Source organism: Adiantum capillus-veneris, chromosome 10, assembly GCF_014529385.1.
Source record: "Adiantum capillus-veneris isolate H3 chromosome 10, ASM1452938v2, whole genome shotgun sequence".
Taxonomy (NCBI): Eukaryota; Viridiplantae; Streptophyta; class Polypodiopsida; order Polypodiales; family Pteridaceae; genus Adiantum; species Adiantum capillus-veneris.
The window spans coordinates 71874430-71891870 of NC_140940.1; the positions used below are offsets into that span (position 1 = coordinate 71874430).

A 17441-nucleotide genomic window follows, 5' to 3' on the forward strand; every position below is an offset into this window, starting at 1 on the left:
CTAGCACAGACATATACACAACTGATGGGAGACAAATCTGACAATACAGAGGAAAACGAACATTATACCTCAGGTTTTGGGAAAAAATCAGCAAACAGGGGTTGCTTGAACTTTAGAACCAACCAGGTCTGGATTTATGATTGCTGATGGTAGAACGAAATTGGAGAATAAAAAACGCAAGCAGTTAGGGAGCGATGGGCGGATACATCATCATGATGGGAGTTTGGAGTGTTTTGTTGTGCTTTATGTAACTCTACCAATGGTGATACATCATGATAGGTGTTGTAAGGAGGAGTTAGACATTGCACAAATGGACCTGCTAAAAAAAATTCTCCATGATGGAAACTTAATAAATGTTTAAGAACAGTGAGTTGCTGAAAACGGTAATTTAGTCTATATCACGGAGGTAAACTTGCCCATTCAACTTTAACTTTGCTGATAGTTTTTGCTGTTGCATCAAGATGTAATGGGCCTCAGGGCATGACTGCTAGAAAACACACCGTTCAGCTGAAAATTTGCATTGCTACACTTCATCAGGTAAATGCATTGAATGTCATGTTGTTAAAAATGTATATGGTGCCTCAAAAAAGGTAATGAAAACTGAAAAGAGATGTGCTACAGAAGTGCCACAGTAGAGCAATCAAATTGGTTTATTTCTGCCGGTACACACAAGCACAACACACACAAGTTTTGTACCACTTACATAATTGGACTTACCCATGAATTGTCCACCACTCAAGTTGAAAATATCTACATTTGAAGCCCAGGGCTGAATTCCTTGCTGCCATACATTTGTGTATATGTCAAAGACGCGCTGGCCAGATCCAGTCACATTGGGACTGAATTCTGAGAAATGCATCGTCACAAGGTATTTTGCACTTGATGAGACACTTTGTGTAAAGGAGTAAGACAAATTTGTGCCCGTAATTGCTGTTTGAAGCAGGATAGGAGGAGCAAAGTCCATACTCCTCTCCACTATCTCATGTGTTGTGGAAACAATGCTGCTGCTTAGGGGTGTGTCTGATGACCAAAGCCGGTCCAAGGTATCATTTGGATACCTGTTTTCATGTGATGTTGGAAGACCCCATCAAAATTGAAACTTGCATAAAGAATTGTGACCACTGATATAATATTCAATTTACCTAAAAAGTGCGTTAAAGAACTAAGCTAACTCAAAACTGCACCTTTTGCCATTCTCTCTCACTTGGTGATTGTAGCGCAATATAGATATGTGCAAATCTATTAGTATTAGAAGAAAGAATATAATTGTTTCTTTACCAACGAAAAGTGCCATGTCCCCCAACAAGACCTTCATCCAACTACAAGCAGCCCAAAGGCCTGGAGTCTCTATTCAATAACATTAAAAGGGCTCTTAAATTCACACTAAGGTGTTGCTTGACTCAAAGGTTGCAAGGCTTGTAGCATATTCAAACCTATAATAGGGGCCTGAGCTCACTCATATACAAGAAAACACACGTTCTTCATCCTCACTTTCTATACTTAGACTTTATAGCAAACATGATTTGGAACGGCTGGATCTTTATGTTGATCTTTTTGTTGCTCCTCTTGAGTCTAAAGCCTAGATTCTGAAAATCTTCATGCTCAAAAGCTTTTGGTTAGCCATGTTCATCCCATCCTAGATCTAATTGAAATGTATGTTTTGGAAAATCCATTCACGTGAGAAGAATTGTGTTGTGTGTTCTTTCTAAGTTGGGCCACCAGAAATCTCCCAGCTGGGAAGGCTTGACCGTGGAGTTCCTTTTTGCTTTTCGGAGCATTGAGACTTCACTCCTCAAAAATGATTGCAATTGGTTTTGGGTCAAAATTTCAACATATCATAGCAGCACCATCTTTGCCATACTTGCATGACTAAATCATCTGCACCTGTTGAAGAGGAGAGGGCCTGGTTGTAAGCACAATTGCATTGTCTCAGCCTTGAGACCCACGCCTGTTCTGCAATCATCCTGCAACAGTTCGCACTTGCACACATGACTGGGAGCTTTGAAGGTAAGAACGATGCAAATGAACAAGAAAATTCCTCCCAACTCCGAAAAGGGCACTTTCTATTCTTACAGCAGGATATGGGGCCACATTTGTCCACTGAATCCCAGAACGATATATTGGCACATGCTTCCGACAATACCAATAAGATTTGCAGGTTGGAAGTGGCTCTGTATGGCCTAAATTGGAACCAAGAGCATGGTACAAAAAGATGTTTTCTTCAAGGAGTGTTTCTAATACAGATTGATATGTGCTAAGGAAGAAAGAAATCTATGTCATTGTCATCTTGTATGTAGAAGACTTGATTCTCACAAGTATCCACAAAGAATGCAATGGAGCAACTCAAAAGAGTTTAAGATGACAAACTTGAAGTTTCTAAACTACTATTTGGAGATTGCATTATGGAAAAATTTATCAGCGAAGTATGCAAAGGATCTTGAAAGCATTTGGGATAATGGATTGCAAGCGTGTGATCACTTCAATGGAGGTGAATGCTAAACTTTCCATGGAAGACTCTTCACCATGAATGGACATCAAGACATACAAAAATCTTGTTGTGAGCTTTACTTTCGTGTGTACCGGATACGTCTTTTGCACTTGGAATGTTGAGCAAGTTCTCCAACATAACCTAGATAATCTTATTGGAAGATCGGTATACGTGTTCTAGGATACACCAAGGCTTATTATTTCTCACTTGGTTCAATGGTGCTTTCTTAACACTACTTTGGTACCAAAACAGGACACTTTAAGTGTACATGTCCTTTTTTAACAATACTCGTCAAGTTGACCCTCGTGAGACTGCAATTGACGCTTTGAAGAATTGCCTTTATAAGCTCAAGAAAAAAATGAAGCGACCTTGTAGAAAATTTTAGGTGACTCTTCCACAATTTTGCTATAGATAATTGAAAGTTTCATGTGCAAAAAAATTGACTTTAAAGTATATAAAATAATGAAAAGTTCCATGTGTTTGATATGGTCATTTTAAGCATATCGTTGTTGTACAAAGAAAATTATGGTCATTTCAAGCATATCGTTGTTGTACAAAGAAAATTATGTTTTTGTTTGATATATAAAATAATGGAAAGTTCCATGTGTTTGATATGGTCATTTCAAGCATATCGTTGTTGTACAAAGAAAATTATGTTTTTGATGTATTTGTGAGTTTTAAAAAGTGATACATTGCTTTCCCTTTTCATTGAGTACTCAAGGTGGCAAGTAGAAGGGCTTTGGTATGCAACAATTATTGGATCATTTTAAATATTCAAAACTGCATAAGAGAAAACTTTCATATTTTCATTCTGGAGACATATGCATTCAAAACCTCAAATAATATCAAACTTTCCATGTAAATCAACTAAATGTATCAAATTACGTGATACATACACAATTGGGGTGCCTAAAACCTTGGTTTCAATGTTATTATGGAAAACTCAAGATTTTCAAGAGTTTTTGTACGATAAAAAATTCAAGATAGAGTTCAAGCAATGAGATTTAATTGAGTTAGGGAGCCCAAAAAATACATAGTTTCTTGGTTTAAACATATAAAGTCATTTGTAGTTGTCAAATTGCACTAGAATAGTACCAATTTCATGAGGGGACCTTTGGAACACCAAAATTATACTCTTATTCAACACGTGCTCAAGTATGAAATTATGTCTATAGCTTGCATGTGACTTCAAAACTTATCTTTGAAGTGCATTTCATTGTTTTGTAACACTAAGTGCTAACACTTGGCTTTTATAAACAGAAAAAAGACCATCTCTACAAAAAGATATAATAATTTTATGATTGTTTTTGGCAAAACAGCTTGAAATTTTACTAAAATTTATGTCTTAGAACTTACCAAAATTCTCTGCATACAGGTTGTATTTTGATATGGAAAAAAATCCAGTGTTTTCTTTCCCTCATAACCAATCTATGGTAGAAGCAAGGTGTAAAAAACTTCTTTCTAGCTTGACAAATAAATTGCCAAAACTTGGTAGAAAAATAGGACACTTTAGCGTCTCAGGACACTTACGTGTCCAATTACAGAACTAGTGTTAAACAAAAACACAGTATAAACCTATTTGTTTTGTGCTTGCTCAGCAATTTGGCTTAGGAGAATGCTTAAAATTTTGAGTGTACCAATGAAGACAGAACAACATGTTTAACACAGTATAAACCTATTTGTTTTGTGCTTGCTCAGCAATTTGGCTTAGGAGAATGCTTAAAATTTTGAGTGTACCAATGAAGACAGAACAACACTTCATTGTGGCAACCAAAGTTGTATGATCATTAACAAAAATCCTATTTTCCTTGTACGCACAAACATATTGGGATTCAGTATCATTGTGTTAGAGAGCTTATATGGGATGAATTATAGCATAGTTACCAAGAACGGGAAATCGGAACACGGAACAGGGAGCGGAAACGGGCATGAATCGACATTCTTTGTTACAAATTCTCGTGTCTAAAACACAAAATGGGGATTCAGAGCGGGAAGTTGGAATGGGAACAGGGAATGGAACAGATTTTTGACACAAGAGAGATGCCTGCAACTATGTGTTCGTGACTCATTTCTCTTATACCAAAAAGTGGAGATGTATCGTCCCTCCCACAGTGGAGGCCAATCACTCTCATGTCTTTCCAACATTTACAGCAAAAAGCTTGGCGTAGCTTCTTTCACACACACACACACACAAAGAAATGATATGTTATATTAAACGTCTTCAAAAGGCCAAAATGACCTATGAGACCAAACTAATACAATCTTGGTGGATCTAACCCAAAGTCTCGGTACAAAAATAAAAATAAAGCGAAGTAAAGTGAAAGACTAAAATCACCATCATCATCATCAATGCCCGAGGATGCCCGGCATCGGGCGTTGTCCAAGAAAGTACTGCATCGGTCGTCCACCTCTGTAATAGTCGTACTGAGCACCTCCCATGTCGTGCTAGAATAGTCCCGATCCTCTGATGGAGCCTCCGTCGATGTCGTGGTTGCCCTCGTAGGGCGTCTAGCTCTCCTGAGCTCAATAGCTCTGTCAACTAATGTACCTCTGGCATAAATGTGCTCTAAAGTCTTCTGTGGAGCTCATCTGGCTGCTGAGTCGAGGGGGGGGGGGGGGGGGGGGGAGAGAGAGAGAGAGAGAGAGAAATGAAATGTTATATTAACGTCTTCAAAAGGCCAAAGTGACCAATGAGACCTGAAAGTTACAATGTGGTGGATGAGATCTAGAGTCAGATTAACAAGATGACAAAATGATAAGAGTGATAAAATGGAATCCTAAACTGCTTGGTCTGCCGTAGTGGCCACAGATTTACCTTTTCCTTTTGAGTGCCTTCCTTGCATACCTACATCTACATCCACAGGGCTCACATGGATATTTATTATCCAAGTAAACATCGGTGCTACAAAATACTGAAAGCTCGATTGGACAGATTTCACCTGTGCTCGAAATCTTTTGGCCCTCGTCTAAAAGGATGTGTACAAAATCTGGTGAAACCCACAAGGCATGGTGTGGATCTGACAGTAGAGGTACTCACATCGGGAAAACATCTTGGGCACATTACAACTCTTCTTCAATTCTCTGGCATCTCTGAGTAAAAAATAATACTTGAAGACAGGCCACAACCCTTTGTTCCGCGAATAAGCTAGGTGTTCAGTATGTAGGAACTCTTGACAGGCCTGAACTGTGGCATCTTCGGAAAGATGGGAGTATGTGCGTGTGGTCGGCTACAAAGACGGAAAGGTGGTCATTCCAAGTGCATGACCAATCCGTGGCTATATCAGCTTTCTACATCAGTTGGTTGTCATCCGAAACTCCTTCACTATCTTCTTGGAGTTCCCTTCCCAGCACTAGTCAAGGGCCATCTTGAGCAAGTGGACTGGTTTATATAATCCTTGTCAGCTCCAACGAAGTGCTTTGTTGCTCATCTTGTGGCATCCTCTTGCAGTTTCTTGATGATATTAGTTGCCTCTTCTCCCTCATCTTCGTCATCGACTGCTCCCTCCCTTTTGTCTATCCATTGCCAACTGCTAGCAAATCATACCAATTGGCGAGCAATACCCGGCGTTAGAGCTCTTGCCATTACAGATGTTCCTTATCATTTTCACCCCTTGTGCCTCTTTTGTAATTCATGTTTTTGATATACATTCGCAGAGTTTTGCTTTTAGTGAAAGAGCCTATCTTTGAGGTGCTGCCGTCATCATCTCTCCACTTAGCTTGTAAGGGCACTTTTTACTCTCTTTAGGAGAGGTTTTTCCGTGGCTTTCAGTTTTTTACAATTTGCCATGTGGCTAGTTGTATCCATCTCTTAGAGTTTCTAGATTGTCATCTTTGGGCTGCTTTTTAATCATGATGTACTTGCCCGCAGAATCAGCACCACTTGGGCATCCTGAGAATTTTTCATGTGTGAGAAATCAGCCTCTTTCTTCGGCAAACAAAAAAAGGATATGCCAGATATGCGACTCAGAGCCAGAGACAGAGGACCATGATCTATGCCAGTGCCCAATATTTTGTGAAATATGGGGATGACGTAATTGTCTCTTTAGAGAGGACTTTGGACCTTTGTCTAGAGAGATCAACTTAAGAGCAGAGACAAAGGAGCATGACCTATGTAAGAGCCCAATGTTTTATGAGATATAGGGATGCATTCATTACACTGATCAATGATGCCTTAGGCTATTCTTGCTAGAGTTACACATACACAAAGATCCTTAATTATAGAGTTCCACAACTCTTGCAACGGTCCCATTCAGACAAAGCAGCACCCCTCCGCATGATTGTGGGACGCGTCAATTTTCAGTACATGGGGGTCTCTTGGATAAAGCTGTACCCTCATCCCTCTCGCAAATCTCGTCAACAATAAAGTTACCATTGCCACACGAAGACTCCAAACAATTATTGAGAGGTATTAAGCAGCTCCTACAAGGTTCTTTATAGAAGTGTTTATGTTATAGTGACAGCCTACTCCGTTATGCTACCAGCCAACTCTATTAATCACTTCTTCGTTCACATTTTAAGCTTTTTACACTTTAGAGTCTTGTAGACATTTGGATCATATGACGACGATGTAATTTTTCATCTCATAGACGTAAATAAACATTTCATTTCATCTCTCTCTCTCTCTCTCTCTCTCTCTCTCTCTCTCTCTCTCTCTCTCTCTCTCTCTCGCAAAATAAACATTTTTGGACAAAGATGCTTAGGCTTGTACCTACTGAACTACATCGGCACAAGGATAATCCAATGAGAAGACAAAGAGCACTACAGCCTCAGGGGCAGATCACAGATTTCTTCGGATCGAGAGAAGCAGAAGTGGAAGGAGAAGCAAGAGGCCAGCAGCCAGCACAAAGGAGTACCCACATTCATACCAAAGGCACCCTCATTGACAGGTCGATTGAGCTTAGGAAATCGAGACGACCACGACTGAGATGCAGAAGCACACTTCACTGGAGGAGACTACAACAAAGGATTAGAAGCATTCTAGCCAAACACCCAGAATGCTCCTAAGAAGTTTATTTATATACTTTGTATTTAGGTTTTTTTCACATTAGTGATGTACATGATGCCTACCTCATAAGCTGCCCCTGTCACAAACTGGTGACATGTCAGCTCGGCAATACAGACAGATTGTACGAGAGTCCGTCTTATGTGCTAACATGCTGACGTGGCAGATGTACGGAGAACTGGATTTTTCGTTGACATGCTGATGTGGCAGGCTGTACGGACAGGCCCGTAATTTGCGTTGACAGTTGTACGAAAATTCCGTAAATTGCGCTGACTGCTTTTTGGGCAGTTTTTGGAGCCAGTAGCTTTTTGGAACTTTTGTTTCTGAATTTAAAAGCTTTTGGGATAGCTTGCTTTTGAGTTTAACACCTTTTGGAACTCTGCTTTTGGGCATCTCTATCTCTCTCTCTCTCTCTCTCTCTCTCTCTCTCTCTCTCTCACACACACACACACACAAAACAAAGCAAAGAAGAATCCATCACGCTTGGAAAAAAAAAGGAATACCTGAGAGAGGAAGAGTAATTTGAACCAAGGTCACGGCTGTAGATGCTAAATAGGCCAAACCCTTGTGACAAGGCAACAGTTTCATATGTGGTACCAAGAGGTAAAGGCCGAAGCTCAAGGGCAGAGATGAAAGGGTCACCGGTCAAAGAGGACGACACATCCCGAGCAAGGCAGACGCTAATAGTATCACTTTTTGCAGCCACATACATCTCATAAGTATCATCATCAGACAAGAAATAGGCCAAACCCTTGTGACAAGGCAACAGTTTCATATGTGGTACCAAGAGGTAAAGGCCGAAGCTCAAGGGCAGAGATGAAAGGGTCACCGGTCAAAGAGGACGACACATCCCGAGCAAGGCAGACGCTAATAGTATCACTTTTTGCAGCCACATACATCTCATAAGTATCATCATCAGACACAAGGCTAACCATCACTGTAGCATCCACTATAAGAGAAAACTGAGGCATCCTGTCCTTATTGTCAAAATCTCCATAGTGGAAGGACGCCCTAACTATGTAGGCCTGCCCTTCTTGCGCTGGGCTCAGCTCATAGCAATTCTTTGGTATTTTCTCGGGAAAATACCTCACAGTCTGATGTGTAGTGCTGACATCTGCGGAATCTTTCACTGTTGCTGACTGCCCTGTTGTTACGTATTCTTCATCCGTCACCCATGTTATGTTTGTAATTAGACTTACAAATTCCTCCAAGCCCCCGCAGTCTATACTTAGAAAGCCTGTTGCAGATTCATAAAAAATTCACACACATTATGTACATCTATTGCATTGGGACACCAGAAGAGATTTTAATTGCGCACAGAGCAAAAGGATTTTTGAGGTCAACACCGTACATCCACATCCGATAAAAATCAATCAGTTAATGCATGTCATAAGCCCCCTTACACAGATTTCATTGCAGTTTTTTTTACAACAGGTATTGGCAAATAGCTACTAGTAAGCACTCACAAACCTCTGAAGACTAGCGATGGACCGACAATGCACCTATACTGCATAAAATTACAGACATTTAATCACTCAAGACCCTAGACAGATATAGATCTTCTTTCCATTATAAAGCCATCATGAACAGAGAAGACGTATGAGCCTTGCTTTCTATTTTTGTCCCTCAGAAAGAAGCGTTTGACCCCATCGGAATGCATGTCGTGACTTGCGTCACCTGGTATAACAAGAAGTTTTGGACAAATTCTCACAATAATTCCCACATTGCATTGCGTCGACTTACCTCAACATCATGAGCTTCTGTACGTACACTATGCATGAATATTGCTGTTGTTGCCTAGCTTGCCTCTCTCTCTCTCTCTTTCTCTTCTTCTTCTTCTTCTTTTCTCTCTCTCTCTCTCTCTCTCTCTCTCTCTCTCTCTCTCTCTCTCTCCACAAGCACATAGAGGCTTGACCTGGTTGGGCTGCTGTTGGAGATATCATAATCAACAAAAGCACCGAGCTGAAGACGGGAACAAAGATCAGGATGCTTGAATTGGGAAGACACATTTTACAACTCAGGGCCATGGATGCTCCACACGTCTGTCAATTGATTGATGGAGCGGGGGCTGCAGGTTATCCTCGTCTTGCAAGACCACCTTATAAGTAGGACTGCAGTAAAAGTGACGAGAACTTGTCCCTGCATGTAGCTGCTCTCTCTCTCTCTCTCTCTCTCTCTCTCTCCAACTCCAACTTGGCGTTGTCCCTGCAATGCCCTGCATATAGCTGGTGTCTCTCTCTCAACTTGCCGTTGACTTCGTTTGATTTGTATTCGACGAAAAATCAATGTCCTAATGCTTAAGTCTTTGTGTATATATATATATTTTTTGGTCCAGGTCGTATGCTGAGTTTGCTCTTCTAATAGAATCTTCCTCGCGCTTATGGTTTTTTGTTTTACTTAAAGGGAAAATTACCAAAACACAATTCCTAAAATACCTCTCAAATTTTACAAATTTCCAAAATGCCATTTTTAAAATTCTCAAGAAAAAAAACCCGGTGTGAGATTAAATTTCTCCAGAGATTAAAAAAAATCATAAGAAGACTAATTGCCTATCAATTCAAGATGCTAAAACTAGAATATCAGTTGGTTATGTAGGCTTTGCATATTAATTGCTTCATTGTTTTTAGACATAATTGTCTATGTCTGCGAAGTATTTTGTGACAAATTACATGCTAAACACTCCAAAATGGGTCTCAATTGTCAAAAAGGAAATATTGAACAAACCAACCACAATACATACATACATACAGGGGTATTTAGGGAAATTTTGAAATTTGAGGGGTATTTTGGAACTTTACACAAATTTGAGGGGTGTTTTGGTCATTTTCCCAAAATTTAATTCAAAACACTTAAGACAAGAAAACACTAAAGGAAAGGAAAAAGCCTAGGAGTAGAGACTCGGGAGTCAAAAAAGAGTCAAAGAACATGAAGAATGCAAATGGACGTGCACAAAGTATGCAAGCTCTCACACATGCAAACTCTTTTGACTTTCAAAAACGACTTTCCACTTAGAGCCGAGTCTGGGGCCGAGTCTCGTTGGCTCTTAAATATTAATGGTACTAGTACGGTCGGTCGCGAAGGCGGCCTCTCTCTCTCTCCCCTCTCTCCCTCTTTATCGCGTGCAAAAAGGCTTTTTTTAGTTTTGGACTTTAGCCTTCAAGTCGCAGATTGCGACATGTGTAAAGGGCTCCCCCTTCTGCCGTATTATGTTAGTAGATTAGTTTTACAATAAAATTACCAAAATACTCCTTAATTCGAGGGAATTCTCAAAATACCCTTCAAATTTCAAAAATTCCCAAAATGTCCCCAATATTTTGTCAGAAATTCCCAAAACGCCCTTTGAATTTTCCAAAATTCCCAAAATACCCTTGGTTGTGAAATTAAAGTTCTCCAAACATAAAAAATTTGTAGCTTTTCATAAGAAGTGATTATCTAGCTATCAATACAAGATGCTAAAAGTAGTATTATTATATAGTCTCGCTCGCAGCGAGGGCCTCCCAACCCTAATGCAGCCCTGCGTCGAACAGCTCCAGCTGCTTCTCATCGGGTGGGGGGCCCTTTAGGAGAACAGTCTAGAGGTTTGGCTAAAAGCTTGCATGAGGAGCCCATCATGCAACTGATCGTGCTACATGCTGAGGGGTGGTCGCAAATGGCGTGGGGGCAAGGGTCTGCCCGACTACCCTCTCCCTTCTAGGCTGTTTTGGGAGATGCTGCAAAGAGCCTATTTTTGTAACGTTTGGGCCTGTGGCAGCAGCCCGCTTCTGGTCGAAGTCAAATTAAATTCTTATTCGTGCTTCGCGAGGAGGAGAAAGGGGGCTATCACATTGGCCTTTTGCCTGGTCAAGAGTCACAAGCTCTTCTCTCTCCACCCATCTAATCGTGGTAGTTAGGAGCCACGAAACCGTTACAGTCTTGTCATTTCTCCTCAAAACTGAGGTAGCACCTAGTCTCACACCCGGTTGACTCTCGAATAGCAAGAAGTTGTTCGAGATCTGTCTCATTGCTCAGTCAAATCAAGATTTTATTTCTTGAGCCACCAAAGGCATGGTCAGCAAGACACAATTATCAATTATCATTGATTGTGCCTACTATGCTCTTTTTCGTAAAAGAATTGGTGGCTATTCAGCCTTAACCATTGCAAAAGCCTTAATATGTGGGTGCAGACGTGTGTAACTGCAAAGCTCCAGCTTCATCCGAGCCTGCCAAAGGGAAAGCTCATCCTCATCCAGAACAAGGATGTGCAGGCCAATTGGGAAGTTCTTTCAGGCTGGGAATTTTCCAAGAATGCAAGCAGTAATGCCATCTCATTATCCATCAACATCGCCATTATCAGAGTTGAAGGGCATTCTTCGGAGGATATCGGATCCTCCAAAGAAGGCTTCTTAGAGGATACCATTTGCGCCTTGCCTGCCTAAAGACTCACTCTGCTTATAAGTGTAGAAGAGAGAACATAAAATCGAGGTATGTAAGAAGGTTTCTTAGAGGCTACCATTTGCGCCTTGCCTGCCTAAAGACTCATTCTGCTTATAAGTGTAGAAGAGAGAACATAAAATCGAGGTATGTAAGGATCAATGAAAATGTATCTGTATGTGTGTATGGAGAAGATAAGCTGAAGGTGCTACTAAGCAAAGGATATTTCTCTCTCAAGCCCAGGGGATGCAGAAGGTGGAGTGTCTACTGGTTATACAAAGAGAACATTTGTGTGTGTGTGTGTGTGTGTGTGTGAGAGAGAGAGAGAGAGAGAGAGATCCGCCAACTTATGTAATCGATGAATTACGAATTGCGACTGTGTGTGTGTGTGTGTGTGTGTGTGTGTGTGTGAGAGAGAGAGAGAGAGAGAGAGAGAGAGAGAGAGAGAGAGAGAGAAGAGAGAGAGAGAGAGAGAGAGAGAGAAAGAGAGCATTTGAGTGTGTTGTTAAATGCGGTGCCTTCCATGCATCTATGGCTGGGTTCATACTGAACCGGCGGAAGAAACAAGCCTTCCTAAATGTGCCGCCGCCTAGTGTGAACGGTGTGGAAGAGAAAAAGTGAAAGTGAAGAGGGCTGAGAGAGGCCATCAACTCTTCCGAGGGTGGGGGGGGGGGGGGGGGGGGGGGGGGGGGGGGGGGGGGGGGGGGGGGGGGGGGGGGGGGGGGGTTTGCATTTTTCTTTTGCCGCCTAGTCTAAACCCACCCTATGTAGGCAAACGCAAGAGAGAGAGAGAGAGAGAGAGAGAGAGAGAGAGAGAGAGAGAGAGAGAGAGAGAGAGAGAGAGAGAGAGAGAGAGAGAGAGAGAGAGAGAATTTGCAAAATAAAAAAGGCCCCGGCCCTGCTATTGGAGTTGGACAGTTGTCAATATTATTCTGCGCCGATGCGAACAGCATGACTGGGGCCTTTTTTTTGGCATCAACACTGACCAAGATGTCTCAAACTCAATATTTTTTTAAAGTTCATAATGCACTCTCTCAATATTTCCAAACGAAGTATCATACAATCAAATAAATAACAACAATTTTAGGGAAAATTTAAAAAAAAAACATCAATATCTTGCAGCAGACAGCCAATGGGCATTCGGTTTCAAGGAGTTCGGAATGCCGCTAGAACCAGTCCATGTCCCAGAGAGAGAGAGAGAGAGAGAGAGAGAGAGAGAGAGAGAGAGAGAGAGAGAGAGAGAGAGAGAGAGAGAGAGAGCATCTCTAGCCACGGATCCTGATAGGGTGATGGTGGGCACGTGCAGGTGAGCTTTGATGCCTGATGTCTACCAATCTTGACAGGCTCCCGTGAGAGGTCGACGGAACGCCCGACTGAGGATAGTTAGGAGTGTCATAGGTAGTGTTCGGGAAAAATCATTTTTCCAAACATACAAAATGTCCTTTCTTGAATTTCCGTGAGGAAATTTTAGAAAATTAGGTTTATTTTTTGGGTTTTTACACTAATTTTCTCTATTTTGGGGCAAAATTTCTCCTTTTCCCCTTGCCTTGAACCGGCATTTTTGAAATTGAAAATGGCACGATATTAAACTGAGACACATTTTTCCTGAACACTTGTCATAGTGTTGCTGAGTGATTTGGACATTGGCAAAGGTGATGAGGGATCATAAGGCAACCTATAATAAGCTACAGGGTTTGAACGGGCGAGGCAAGAGCGCCACCCTGCCCCAATTAAGTCCAACTTCCAACCCACGACAACGTACCAAAGACAAACGGACAGGCCGAGAAACCACTTTCGGGTACCGTTACACCTAACTATTGTAACCAACACGCTATTCATCCAAGATGTGAATGCAACCTGCATGGTCCTCCCCCCGGACACGTGTCCAAACCTCCTCACTCCGGCACCTTCAGGCAATGTGGTCTGAGTGAAACAGTGAGTGTGTGTGTGTGTGTGTGAGAGAGAGAGAGAGAGAGAGAGAGAGAATTTACAGCTCTAATATAGATACCTGGACGTTGCTGCCCATAGTCTAATTTTGGCGGCAAGAGCAAGCGCCGTTAAGGGAGCTGCCTTAGCTGCATCAAATCTAGAAATCTCTTAACGGGCATTGCGAGCGAGGGAATCTGCGTAGAGATGAGCTCTATGGAGGCCCATGAGCTTGGGGAAAGTGGCCTTAGAAGAATGAGTTAGTCTTTGCCCCGCAGTCTTGCCAAGCTGGCCAGACGACTGGGTGACGTCCAGGATATAATCCACCACTTGAAACAAGAGGCCTATTGTCCTGGTATAGCTGCACAGAGCTTGGCCATTGGCCTCGCAGTACACTATTTTTCGCAGTACACTATTTTTCTCTATTTTTCTCGCAGTACACTATTTTTCTCCTGGGTGACGTCCAGGATATAATCCACCACTTGAAACAAGAGGCCTATTGTCCTGGTATAGCTGCACAGAGCTTGGCCATTGGCCTCGCAGTACACATTTTCCCCGAACATTGAAGAGACTCTGAGGAACGTTTCCAAAATCAATTTCACAAACATATAAAATTCCCTTTGGGGTAGTTTAAAAATTCAAAGAGAAAATGTTTTCGGTCCCCCCTCCCCGTGACAAGTGGCGGCACCTAGTGGCGTGCACATAAAACAACGAGGGCCAGCCGAGTGTTCTCTATAGCTTTGCACTCGCGCACACACACACACACACACACACACACAGAGAGAGAGAGAGAGAGAGAGAGAGAGAGAGAGAGAGAGAGAGAGAGAGAGAGAGAGAGAGAGAGAGAGATTCTTCTTCTTAGATGCAGGCGGCATATTTATTGCTATGAGAGGCCATGCCGCCCCCCCCCCCCCCCCCCCCCCCCCCCCCCCCCCCCCCCCCCCCCCCCCCCCCCCCCCCCCCCCCCCCCCCCCCCCCCCCCCCCCCCCCCCCCCCCCCCCCTTCCACATGGCGTTATTTCATTTCTCACACCAGTGTGCCTTGCAACAACAAGTCTAGACAGCGACGAGCGTGCGAATGAGAGAGGGTCGGTGACAGGCTCAGGCCCTGAGCGCGAATTAGAAACACACACACACACACACACACACACACACACACACACACACACACAGAGAGAGAGAACGTAAAGAGAGAGATAATGAGAGAGAGAGAGAGAGACTTTTTCAATGGCGGTTGTCCCAGTTGCGTGCGAGCGTCAAGAGCTAGGGAGATGGTTAGTCGTAGGTGTATTTTCTAGGCAATCCACAATGTATCAGAACTAGAAGGGGGTTCCGTCCTTTAGTTTTTAATTAGCGTCTTCACTATGCTTGTAGAACGAGCTCAATGGTAATCGCTGGCTCTCTAAGCATGGCCCGAGACAATTGAGCTGCCTCAGGCTCGGGCAAAGAGAGAGAGAGAGAGAGAGAGAGAGAGAGAGAGAGAGAGAGAGAGAGAGAGAGAGAGAGAGAGAGAAGAAGAAGAAGAGAAGAAGAAGAAGAACACACACTGCCGCCGCGCTGTGTTCGGAAAAAATGTGTCTCAGCTTAATATTTAGTCGTTTTCAATTTCAAAATGAGCAACCTCAGGCCGGGGCACGTGCGTGCGCGCGCCCGCACACACACACAGAAGTGTTAAAGAATATGATGTTAAAGAATATGTCCATTGTGCTATGGGCGGCTGGACACTGACTATACTATGTTGTAAATATACTTTGGATAATAGTTCAAAGAGATAAAGAAGAGAAGAGCAGCTCGTTGAATGGCTGCTGCAGGGTAACGATTGTGTGTGTGTGTCTCGATGTGTGTTGGTGTGTGTGTGTAGTCTTCTTTCCTACCTTCTCCATCACCTGCGCACTCTACAAAGTGGTATCAGAGCTCAGTTTGAGGAGCTACAGTCAATACACAGGTTTTCGCAGCTCTGGAAAACAGCAAAAAAGAGAGGTTTTTTGGTCATAACTCCCTCACCCGAACTCGGAATACAGTCATCCAGGAGTCTATCTTTATGTTTTTGGGCGTTCCGGACGCATTGGCATACTCAGATTTGCCAAAATCTACAATTTTCTGTAGCAAACAGCCAGCTCACACAAGCATAGGAGATGTCCAGTTCTGCACTCGGCAGTAGATTTACAGGTTACAGGTGAAGAATTCAGCATTTACACAGGTTTTGGAGAGCCACATAGAGCTTTTGCATCATGATATTGTGTTATCAAAGATTATGTTTGGTTGTTGTGGGCCCGTTATGGATTGCCGCCTATGTAAGAAAGGTTGTGGGAAGAAGTTGAGGCGGTTATATTGTAAGATTGAGTACTTTGTGGTTATGTATGGATATGCGGTCAATGTATTTTGGAAAACTGCAGCCTTTGTGAGGGTCGAGTGAGGTTTTTGAGATTGTCACTTGAGATATTGTCAAAATACAAACGAAACTCTGCCGAAATTTTATCAAAATCCTTTGGAAGAAATTGAGAGATTGAAGATGGCAGAAAGTTCAACTCAAGTCACACAGATTGTTGGAGAGAAGCTGACCAGAGAGAACTACAGCATATGGTCTTACAGGATGGAGAACTTTATCATGGCCAAAGGTTTATGGGATTACATTACAGGTGAACAAGAGTGTCCCGAGGTTGGTTTGGAACCAAATAGAGAGAATGTTGAAGCACATAAAACATGGCAAGCAGGAGTAGAAGCTTACTAGAAGTGAATCGAGAATTCAAGGAAAGTGATGCATTGGATTTCACTATGCATTAGTGACTTCTTTATACCACATGTGAAGAAGGCTCAATCTCCAAAGGAAGCATGGGAGATACTAGCAAGAATGAACAGCTCCAATACAGAACCACGAAAAGTTCACTTGAAGCAAAGGCTACATTGTGTATGGCGAGGAAATAGATCCATATCAGATTATGTGACAGAGATAAAGCAAATACAGGAAGATCTTGCGAGCATTAATGTTGAAGTTCCAGATGATGACTTAGTTTCAGTGACATTGAATGGTTTGGGACCGGAATACAAGTCATTGGATACATCTATATCTGTTCGAGGACACATGCCTGATTTTGAAGAGTTAGTAAACCTTTGTTTGCAAGAAGAGGTGAAGTTAGGCAAGTCAGGTCCTTCTACATCAAATAACAATTCCAGAGATCAGGTTTTTTACTCTAGAGGTCGTGGAAACAATAGAGGTGGAAGAGGAAACTATGGTCGTGGAAACAATGTTAGAAGAGGTCAATGGCAAAACCAACAAAGTCAAAGTTACAACGATTATAGCCAAAGAGGCAGGGGGAGAGCCCGAACTCGTGGACGTGGAGGTGGACAATTTGTACATCCTCAAAGAGATGGATATTGTAACAGATGTGGCATTTATGGTCACTTTGAAAGAGAATGTTACACAAGGCTAAATCAAAATTGTGATCATGGTGGAAGAGGCCGAGGTTATGGCAGACATGGAGGAAACTTTGTTGGATACAATCCTCATGATCAAAATATATGTGTCAATAGGTCGAGTGGACATTTATTTCCTATGGAGCATGTTGTTGGAAGCATGGTGGAGCCACATCATATAGATGATTGGTATTTAGATACT

At 42.3% G+C, this 17441-nt stretch overlaps 1 protein-coding gene across 1 annotated transcript in view; it reads right to left on the bottom strand.

Moving 5' to 3' along the window:
• LOC147449044 (putative LRR receptor-like serine/threonine-protein kinase At1g67720) overlaps nucleotides 1–9587 on the bottom strand; it is a 53717-nt gene extending 44130 nt beyond the window's left edge. Inside the window, exons 1-4 of the mRNA XM_086522514.1 lie at nucleotides 9406–9587; nucleotides 8337–8727; nucleotides 7994–8170; nucleotides 718–1058 (exon numbers count right to left, since the gene is read on the bottom strand). Of these exons, the coding sequence (XP_086378640.1) occupies nucleotides 718–1058; nucleotides 7994–8170; nucleotides 8337–8727; nucleotides 9406–9517 (1021 nt within the window). The 5' untranslated portion in view covers nucleotides 9518–9587. The remainder of the gene's footprint in view (nucleotides 1–717; nucleotides 1059–7993; nucleotides 8171–8336; nucleotides 8728–9405) is intronic.
• Between the last annotated feature and the right edge of the window lie 7854 nt (nucleotides 9588–17441).